Source organism: Castor canadensis, chromosome 8 (genome assembly GCF_047511655.1).
Source record: "Castor canadensis chromosome 8, mCasCan1.hap1v2, whole genome shotgun sequence".
Taxonomy (NCBI): domain Eukaryota; kingdom Metazoa; phylum Chordata; class Mammalia; order Rodentia; family Castoridae; genus Castor; species Castor canadensis.
In genome coordinates this window covers 116,576,141-116,587,116 of record NC_133393.1, presented here as the reverse complement: position 1 = coordinate 116,587,116, position 10,976 = coordinate 116,576,141, and the positions used below count along the sequence as shown (strand labels likewise).

At 40.3% G+C, this 10,976-nt stretch overlaps 1 protein-coding gene across 1 annotated transcript in view; it reads left to right on the top strand.

Annotated features, from left to right (window-relative positions):
* The first annotated feature begins 104 nt into the window (after positions 1–104).
* The window catches only part of E2f7 (E2F transcription factor 7), a 44,328-nt gene continuing 33,456 nt past the window's right edge, over positions 105–10,976 (top strand). The window contains exons 1-3 of the mRNA XM_074083982.1: positions 105–346; positions 1,043–1,135; positions 5,886–6,161. Coding sequence (XP_073940083.1) covers positions 1,043–1,135; positions 5,886–6,161 — 369 coding nt within the window. The 5' untranslated portion in view covers positions 105–346. The remainder of the gene's footprint in view (positions 347–1,042; positions 1,136–5,885; positions 6,162–10,976) is intronic.

Here is a 10,976-nt window from a genome sequence, read left to right as displayed (position 1 = left end):
CGCGAGGGGGCGGTGAGCCCAGGCCGTGCCGCCCTGCCATTGGCCAGGACCGCCCCGCCGGCCGCCGCTGATTGGCGGATGCTCAAATTCGGTCTCAAGGCGCCAGAGGAGGTGTTTTAGCGGGGACTGCGGTCCATCCTGGAGAAGTCGCGCTAGGCGGGCAGGAGCGCTGGCGCTTCCCGGACGTCGCGGGGTCACCTCCAGCGCAGGGCACTCGGAGTAGGGTCTGCTGGCCTCGCTTGACCCGCCTGATGTCTCCGCCCTGCTGCTGATACCTGCACTCCCCGCATCAGTGTGGGGCTGAGGCGGTCCCCGTGGAGGCAGAAAGTCTCCTTCGCACAGCGGGGTAAGTAAGCGTGCGGCCCCCGCGCAGCCCGGGAGGCGGGAATTGGGGAGAAGGGGATCCCTCCCGCTGGCTGCCGGCCTGCCACCCCTCTCCTTCCCGGCTGGCGGGGATTGAGAGATTCTGCTGCGGGACCCGCGGGGCTGCGCCGGCTCCAGCTTTCTCAATGAAGGGGACTTGCCTTTCCCCATGATTTGGGGGTTTCATTGGAAGAACTTGTCTTTGGGGTCGGCTCGGATGCCTGGGAAGGGGCTGCGCTAAGCCCAAGTGGGTTTGGTCTAGCGATCAGGTTTCCTTCCCCCATGATTCAAACCCCCTCAAAGCCGAATTCCTCCCAGTTCTTTGCGCCAAAATTAACTGATCTGGGAGACCCTGCACTTTCTGACAGATTTGCCCAACACCCACCTGACTTGGGAACTATGTTTGCCCTGTTGCTTTTCATAGGTAATTGCTATCTTGTCGACTTTTCTTCTTTCCAGATTTTCAGTAATTACTAAGCATATTTTAAGTGTTGGCGATTGTTCATGTGAGTTTGAGAGAATTGAAGGGTGTCTACATCCGTGGAAATTCCCAGGACTTGGTTAGGGAAGGGGAAGTTCATATTCATGAATAAATAATAAATAAATAAATAAATATGTTTGTTAGAAGAAAAAGTATCCTAAGTATAAAATCGTTTTCTAATATAATTGTGCATTGCAGATGGATGTAAATTGCTTAACACTAAAAGACCTGATCAACCCCAGGCAGGCCAGACTGGAGTTTGCAATTGAAGATGGGGGAAATGCACAAAAGGTAAGCACACAGAAATAACTTAATCTTTAACATACTGAAGGTGGTGATGCCTAATCCAGTTAAGTGTTCCAATGTGTACCAGTTGTATTTGTACCAAAAGCATCTTGATTAATTTTAATGAACATTACAGAAACATCCTTTTTCAAAAACAAAAGAAAAATGGAGCCATCCAGACTATTATTGTTTTACTTTATTCCCAGTCATTGTGGAGCGGAAAGAGAGGCCAGGTTAGATGTAGTTTTGGAGTCAGCTTATATAAATCAAAGATATGGTGGACACAGTAATCTGAAGTTTGTAATGCTTAGAATTGTCAAGGTGGTTTACCTAATACTTTGTAGGAATGTTAGCCTCCGTTCCTAGGAAAGTAGACTTTGGCAGTTATAAAGGCTGAATTATCAAAATGTCAAGAAATGTTATCTTCATATCATGGGACCAGCTGTAGAGACTGTCCCATTCATCCAATAATACCTACCATATAGGGAGACAAAGTGACTGACCGCCACCAGTCCACTCCTTGAATATTTGACAGTGCTGCAGCTAGTTTTGTACTGAGCCCTTCTCTTCCTTTTTGTAAGACTTGGAATTTGAAAGACTGTATCTTCAAGAAACATTTCAAAGCAAACTGGCCACAGCATTATCTAAACTAACCGTCTTGCCCACATCAGCACTGTTGCACAAACCAGCAGATGCCCTGCCAAACAGGTGCTCATTATCCCTGAGCATCTTCAGGCAGAGGCTAATAGACAGACATAACAAACTCAGTTTTAAAAACTTTGAATGTAATCCTGTGATTAGTAGTTTCCTTAGACATGGAACCTCTCTGTCTTCTGATCTTATTTTTAGGCTTAGCATCAACCATGAACCTGGATGATTGCAAGTTACCTGTTATGTGGGCCTTTAAAGAATACTTGACAGTTACCTAGGAAATATGAGGGTGGAAATGTCTAGACTTTACATATATATATTGAGAGCTTTGGCTTTGGGAATTTCAGAGAAAAACTTTTTGTTTTCCTTTATGATTTAGGTGGCTCACCCTTGAAAGAATATGCATACATTTATATAAAATCTATAAGTCAGTGTTCCACTTTCAGTGACTTATCAAGTGCCTTCAACAAGGGCCCTTCTACCCCAGGCTTTAGTCTTGGAAACCAAACTTGGGAATTGCCAGCATGCAGGTTGACTGTAAAGCCCCTCTACCTGAGATTGGGTGAGTCATTCCAGAGAGTAAAGAGGACTGAGTGTGAACTCCTGCAGGTTGTAAAAGAGGAAAAAGAGGAACTAAGGAAGGGCCTGAAAAAGCACAGTCTGGAGAGAACTAGGAGAGACAGAGTGGTATCTCAGAAGCTAAAGCCTGAGACAGAACAGATAATCGTCCACAATCTCAACTGCAACAGCAAGGTCAGAAAAGGTATTTTGCCACTAGTTTGGTTTGGCAACTGATACATGACATAATTGAAAACCATGGATCAGAACTGACTGTGGTGGTTTGGGAACCCCTGAGAGGAAGCCCTCTGTGGATTACACCTTCTAGAAAGTATGCTGTGGCAGGAAGGAGAGTTGTTGATCAAGAGCCAGAAGGAGGTACTTCCTAACATATAGTCTTTATGATGAGCCTTCAGTGACATGTAGGATTTCAACAGGCAAAGCTCCACTGATGGCCTTAAAGAGAAAGTGATGATGTGAGCAGCTGCTTACGTGCAATACAGTGGAGGGCAGGTTGGAAGAAAATCAAGGGAGTTGTTAGGGCAAAATGTGAGCTATGAATGAGCAGGAACTGGTCAGATATTGTCAAGGGTCCCAGTAAGGCTGATAGCTGCAAATATTATTTGAGGTTACATGATCAAAGCTGTGTTGAGACAGAACCAGAATCCTTTAGCTACTGAGCCCTTTCTATGGTAATGTACAGCCTGTTTGCCATGTGGCTATCACAGCAGAGGTACTATATGATGAATAAGGGTGAACATTTGCCAGCACTTCACAGATAACAGTGTTTTTGCCTGCCTTATCTGAACTGATTCACAGCAACTTTGTGACAGGTAAGCCAAGGTTCGTTCCCTCCTTTACAGTTGAGAATTGGAGGGCAGTTTCATGACTTACATTTCTCCAGGCTCCTGAATCAAGGGAGTGATTTCAAGATGTTACTGGTTAGGTTCCTAGCAAGTAGATCTCACCTGAGTTCACTGTGCAGGAGATTTTTGAGGGAGTGTTGTTGGGGTGATGGCCTGGGGAAGGGAAGGAAGCAGAATTGAACAGAAGAAGAAGTGGAGCTGCAATTCAGTTATGATGGAAGTCAGAGATTACCCTATAGGGAGTTCTAGGATGATCACTTAAAAGTGGTCATGAGCCAAGGCAAGAGAGCCAGACCTTTACATGTTGGTGTTACTTCTAGCCATTGATTCAGTATAGACCTCTCATCTTCAAAGGAGTGTGGTCATCCCTCTTCTACCAAGGCAGTCCAGCTAAGGGCTTACCCTTGACAAGACTTCCAACAGCTGGGAAAATAAGTCATTCATACCTGAAGAGATCTGGGTGCACTGGTGTGTCCATCATGCAGTGAGGTAGCCTTGGTAGAAAGCTTGACTATTAGTCTAAACTCCTTATCTTATGCATAGGAGAACTTGGGATCAGATTGAATGAGTGACACTGAGCTGAAATAAACCAGGTTTCTAAATTCCCATTCTAATCCCCTTTCCTCTGCTCAACCTCGTAAGGATGACAGGATAAACAGGTAAAACCAGGTAACTAGATTGCATTTGACTTTCTTGCCCACCTGAGAGCTTAGAACACAATTTGCTTGGCATTTTTTAGTTTTTATATAGAGTTGTAACAATCCTAACCTATCATATGACCTAACTGCCCTTTTACTTTAACTATCATTTAAACTGTAGTGAAAATATACCAAAGTATATGAAGAAATAATCCATTCTGATTAGTCCCTTGCTAGGGAGAAAGTTTGAACTCATGAGGACAAGTACCGTGGAAGCAGTCAAGATGGAGAGTAAATCTGTCCACTCAGCAAGCATGGACCACACCCTATACCTTGAGGATACCTTTTAGCATGGCATGGTGTTCTCTGAGCACCTATAATATTCATTGTGCCAAAAACTGTGAAGAGTAAAACATGTGGAACTGTTTTAAAACTGTCCACAAGTGCACAGTCTTAGAGATAAGCCTCACACCCAGGAATTAAACAGCAATATGATGTGCTATGTTATTAGGTTAGCTCTAAGTGCCAGAATGAATGGTAATAAAGAATGGGAAAGGGGAGAAATGATAATGCCGAAGCTTTATTAAATGTTCACTATATACCAGGAACTATTTTCATAATCCATGAGGTTGGTATTTTTAAGAACTTCATTTTCAGTAGAAAGAATGGAAATACAGTGAGTTGAGGGGTCTTGGTAAGGCTCACACCACTGACTAGATCAGGAGTTACTACAGGTAGAGCACATGAAATAGTAAACAATCATTTCCCTTGAGAGTTCACTTGTAGAATCCTCTGTCAGAATGGCACACTTGCAAGGACTTATAGAAGAGCCAAATAGATGCCATGCTGTAGGTTGGATGCTTAACTGCTGCTATGCCTTGAGAAATTGTCACCCATCCGCTCCCTTCCTGCCTGTTAGCTAAGACAGAACATCACCATGGATAGCTAACAGCTTCTGCTGATCCGTGGAACAAAAGTTGGCCTTGGAACACAAGGTTCTGCCAATGTTGCTCACTTGTAGGAAAGCACTTTTTAAACCACTGATGAGCCAAAATTCAAGCATGCAATAGCTATAGATATATGTATAATAAAAGAGTGACATCTTTAACCCAACCACATTCATGATTATAGAAGTCACTGTTGATGGGAAGAGAATTCTATCACAGGAAGAGAAGAATCATTCTGGTTTTAAATGGCAGAAATATTTTAGAAGGAATTTGTTTTTAATTACTTGATAGCTCCAAATATGGACTCTGTATACATAGTCCTTTTCATAATGAGCCCATCTTTAATCTTTACTTATGATTATCTGGAACAATCTACCTAAAGTATGGTCTGGAAGCAGGTGCTATTCCATAAATTATTACCAGGTTGAAAAAGATTAACAAAACTTGGCCATTGAACACTTAGAAATTCTGATAGAAATACAATACTGCCTCTGTGGCATCACAGGTTACAGTCAGTGGCCTTTTCTTGTTGAACAGGTTGTAGATTGAGTTGAGTGACAAAGTCAAATGACACATCAAGTATTGTAGGAACTGCACATCAGTCCTATGAAGTAAATCGACTGTTGATTGTAGGAGTTTAGAAATTTGGTATGTGGTATTAGTTGCTATGCTACCACTGGTGCACACTGAGCTACGAAAGCATAATTGGTCTTCACTAGTTAATGCAAACTGGTAAGTAGGTTTGAAAGAATATGGTCCATAAAAGCAATGTGAACTCAACCTATATTAGCCTTTATCATCCCAACTATACAAACATCCATCAGTACCAGATAGACAGATCTTGCAGAGATACCATGAAACATGATACATATTGAAAAGGAATAGCAGATAATAATCCATTACTCATTGGAGCCACTGTTCAATTCTCATGCAGGTTTCTGTCTAATCCTGATTCATCCAACATTGATACTTTGCAGCCTTGAGCATACACTCATATTTATATTTCCAAGTCTATTGAATGGTGGGAACAAGCTGTACTCTTAGCTGATACCTGCCCTTTCTCATCCTTTCTAAAATGTCTCTTTTTAAAAAATAGGAAAATATATTTGTTGATCGATCAAGGATGGCTCCAAAGACTCCAATAAAAAATGAACCAATCGATCTGTCGAAGCAAAAAATCTTCACTCCAGAAAGAAATCCCATTACTCCAGTTAAGCTTATTGACAGACAGCAGACAGAACCATGGACACCCACAGCCAACCTGAAGATGCTCATTAGTGCTGCCAGCCCTGACATCAGGGACCGGGAAAAAAAGAAGGAACTGTTCAGACCCATCGAAAACAAGGATGATGCACTCACAGACTCTCTGCAGGTAACAGGCTGTGCTCCCAAGGACTTTTGTAGAACTTAGAAAATCTTACTTGATTTTTTTTTTTTTTTGGCAGCACTGGGGTTTGAACTCAGGGCCTCACAATTGCTAGGCAGGCACTATTACTGCTTGAGCCACTCCTCCCCAGCTCCTTATTATTAAAAAGTCATACAATTCTCAGTTTTCCTGATGAGCCAAAAGCAATTATTAAATGTAGTTATCTTTTTATTTATTCTCACTCTGAATCTTATTTTTCATCACAAATGCTTTCTGTTTATATGATACTCACTTGACCAGAGCCCATTTTAAAATAATAAATTTTGAAAAATTTAATGAAGAAATGTAGTTTTGTTTTGTTTTTGCAGTACCGGAACTTCAACTTAGGGCCTGCACCTGAGCCAATCTACCAATCCCTTTTTTGTGATGGGTTTTTTCAAGACAGGGTCTCGGGAACTATTTGCCCCACTTGGCTTCAGTCACTGCAATAAAGATTATTTCAGTGATTCTTTCATGTGATCCTCCTGATCTCTGCCTCCTGAGTAGCTAGGATTACAAGCGTAAGCCATAGGTGCTTGGCGGAATTTGCATTTGTTAATGCTGTTACCAATTTTAATTTTTCTCAGGTTTTACAGGTACTAGTCATTGAAAAGAAAATTGACTTGGGAAAGTCCATTATCCTTACAGATGTTCTGTTGGCTGTCTTGGGTTTTATTAAAGTCAAGTCATCTTTAGATTACATGGTCTGTGAGGAACCAGAGCTATTAAATAAGCAGCTATTAAATAAGCAGTTATACTTCTTTAAAAAAAACTCAGTGGTCAGTCATTTTAACTCTCCTGTCGGACTTCTTCCCACATGTCCTTATTTTTTTTTTTCATTTTTCTTTTATTATTCATATGTGCATACAAGGCTTGGTTCATTTCTCCCCCCTACCCCCACCCACTCCCTTACCACCCACTCCACCCCCTCCCTCTCCCCCGCCCCTCAATACCCAGCAGAAACTCTTTTGCCCTTATTTCTAATTTTGTTGTAGAGAGTATAAGCCATAATAGGAAGGAACAAGGGTTTTTGCTGGTTGAGATAAGGATAGCTATACAGGGCATTGACTCACATTGATTTCCTGTGCGTGGGTGTTACCTTCTAGGTTAATTCTTTTTGATCTCACCTTTTCTCTAGTTCCTGGTCCCCTTTTCCTATTGGCCTCAGTTGCTTTAAGGTATCTGCTTTAGTTTCTCTGCGTTAAGGGCAACAAATGCTAGCTAGTTTTTTAGGTGTCTTACCTATCCTCACCTCTCCCTTGTGTGCTCTCGCTTTTATCATGTGCTCATAGTCCAATCCCCTTGTTGTGTTTGCCCTTGATCTAATGTCCACATATGAGGGAGAACATATGATTTTTGGTCTTTTGGGCCAGGCTAACCTCACTCAGAATGATGTTCTCCAATTCCATCCATTTACCAGCGAATGATAACATTTCGTTCTTCTTCATGGCTGCATAAAATTCCATTGTGTATAGATACCACATTTTCTTAATCCATTCGTCAGTGCTGGGGCATCTTGGCTGTTTCCATAACTTGGCTATTGTGAATAGTGCCGCAGTAAACATGGATGTGCAGGTGCCTCTGGAGTAACAGTCTTTTGGGTATATCCCCAAGAGTGGTATTGCTGGATCAAATGGTAGATCGATGTCCAGCTTTTTAAGTAGCCTCCAAATTTTTTTCCAGAGTGGTTGTATTAGTCTACATTCCCACCAACAGTGTAAGAGGGTTCCTTTTTCCCGCATCCTCAGCAACACCTGTTGTTGGTGGTGTTGCTGATGATGGCTATTCTAACAGGGGTGAGGTGGAATCTTAGCGTGGTTTTAATTTGCATTTCCTTTATTGCTAGAGATGGTAAGCATTTTTTCATGTGTTTTCTGGCCATTTGAATTTCTTCTTTTGAGAAAGTTCTGTTTAGTTCACGTGCCCATTTCTTTATTGGTTCATTAGTTTTGGGAGAATTTAGTTTTTTAAGTTCTATTCTGGTTATCAGTCCTTTGTCTGATGTGTAGCTGGCAAATATTTTCTCCCACTCTGTGGATGTTCTCTTCAGTTTAGAGACCATTTCTTTTGATGAACAGAAGCTTTTTAGTTTTATGAGATCCCATTTATCTATGCTATCTCTTAGGTGCTGTGCTGCTGGGGTTTCGTTGAGAAAGTTCTTACCTATACCTACTAACTCCAGAGTATTTCCTACTCTTTCCTGTATGAACTTTAGAGTTTGTGGTCTGATATTAAGATCCTTGATCCATTTTGAGTTAATCTTGGTATAGGGTGATATACATGGATCTAGTTTCAGTTTTTTGCAGACTGCTAACCAGTTTTCCCAGCAGTTTTTGTTGAAGAGGCTGCTATTCCTCCATCGTATATTTTTAGCTCCTTTGTCAAAGATAAGTTGCTTATAGTTGTGTGGCTTCATATCTGGGTCCTCTATTCTGTTCCACTGGTCTTCATGTCTGTTTTTGTGCCAGTACCATGCTGTTTTTATTGTTATTGCTTTGTAATATAGTTTGAAGTCAGGTATTGTGATACCTCCTGCATTGTTTTTTTGACTGAGTATTGCCTTGGCTATTCGTGGCCTCTTGTGTTTCCATATAAATTTAACAGTAGATTTTTCAATCTCTTTATTGAATGTCATTGGAATTTTGATGGGAATTGCATTAAACATGTAGATTACTTTGGGGAGTATCGACATTTTTACTATGTTGATTCTACCAATCCATGAGCATGGGAGATCTCTCTACTTTCTATAGTCTTCCTCAATCTCTTTCTTCAGAAGTGTATAGTTTTCCTTGTAGAGGTCTTTCACATCTTTTGTTAGGTTTACACCTAGGTATTTGATTTTGTTTGAGGCTATTGTAAATGGAATTGTTTTCATACATTCTTTTTCAATTTGCTCATTGTTAGTGTATAGAAATGCTAATGATTTTTCTATGTTGATTTTATATCCTGCTACCTTGCTATAGCTATTGCCCACGTGTCCTTAAAAAAAGAAAAATTACAGTTGACTGGTCTTAGCTATTTGTACTCCTTTCAATGGATCTGTTAAGGAGCAAAATTTGCCAAAATGAAGAAACTGGGAAAGGAGAAGAGAAAAAGATGTCCCAAATAACAACTTGAAATGGACAGAACAAAATGAATTTAATCTACTATACATATCAGTGCAGTGATTCTTTTCATGTAATGAGATTAAATCATACAGATCTGCGAGTTATATACATGAAGCCAGAAAATTTCAAAACTTCTCTTTTAAGTCTGGATAGTTCTTTGGCTTCATTTCTGTTTTGTGTTTGATATGGAAAGCACAAGGAACTTGGTTTCAGAAGCCTTGGGGATCACAGTACCTGCCCTGATGTTACTAGAATTTTAAGAATTAAGTAAAATTGTGTGCTTTTTGCTGTTAAAGATATACAAATACTAGTTTTTTTATTGTCAAAATATAGCGAAGTGAGGAATTATCAATAATCTCTTTGACAAGGTAACATTGTTGATATTTTACTTTGATAGAACTAGTTGTTTAATATGCCCTTAAAATAATTCAGTTGCTGGAGCCAGTGGCCCATCCCTATCATCCTAGCTACTCAGGAGGCAGAGATCAGGAGGATCACAGTTCAAAGCCACCCCAGGCAAATAGTTCTCGAGCCCCTATCTCAAAAAACCCTTCACAAAAATAGGGCTGGTGGAGTGGCTCAAGGTGAAGGCCCTGAGTTCAAGCCCCAGTACCACTAAGGTTATAGGCAAATACCACCATGCCCAGCTTGTTGGTTGAGATGAGGTCTTGATAACTTTTGCCCAGACTGATCTTGAACTGCATTCCTCCCAGTCTCTACCTCCTGAGTAGCCAGAATTACAGGAGTTTACCACCACTCCTCAATCTCTGCATAAGTTTTTATATGAAGATTTTAATTGATCAATAACTAGAAGTGTTCACAACTGTTAGTGTCTAAAATTTGAGTGGCTTTAAAATAGGGTAGTAATATCTTTCTTAAACTGGTCCTTTATTACCTTTTGATACACTATTTGATCATAGAAAGTATACTTCTTTCATACAAAAGAAGATTCTCATGCTTGCTTTTATGTTCAGTGTGTTGCAATGTCCACATCTTGTAGTCAATAGAAGATTTCAGTGTACACCCAGGAGAGAATGATAGTTTAAATGGCTTAGTATTACTATGAAAATAATATTAATCTCCTCAACCCTCTGAAAGATTCTTTGGGAACACTGAGGTTCCAGATCACACTTGAGAATGATTGCCTTACGAAAATGCTAGTGTATGTACACCAGGAGTCACAAAACAAGCGTATCATAGCAGCATTGTTTGTATTAGCCCCAAACTGCAAACAATCCCAAGTAGCTACAAAGTAAAGAATAGATAAATTGTGGTGTATTTATGCAATGGAATGTTACATAGCATTGAAAATGAGAACACTATAGCTTTGTGCAAAAATATGGAAGAATCCTGAAAATGTTTGTTGGTTGAAGAACCAAGTCCCAGAAGATTCTATACTGTGTACATTTGCAATTTTTTAAAACCTAAAGTCCAAATGAAACAACCTAAGCAATATAATAAAAGAATACACATGTATGTGATAGTGAGAGTGATTTTAAAATGTCAAGAAAATGATAAACACAAATTCAGGAGATTGGTTATTCCATATGAACTAATACTACTGTTCTGGGTTTTCACCTTTTCTCACTAAACAGTTTTAAATGTCTCAGCTTTAATTTCTAATATAGTAAATATCGATAGATAAAGCTGTTATAATCAGAAAGCTCTATAGGCT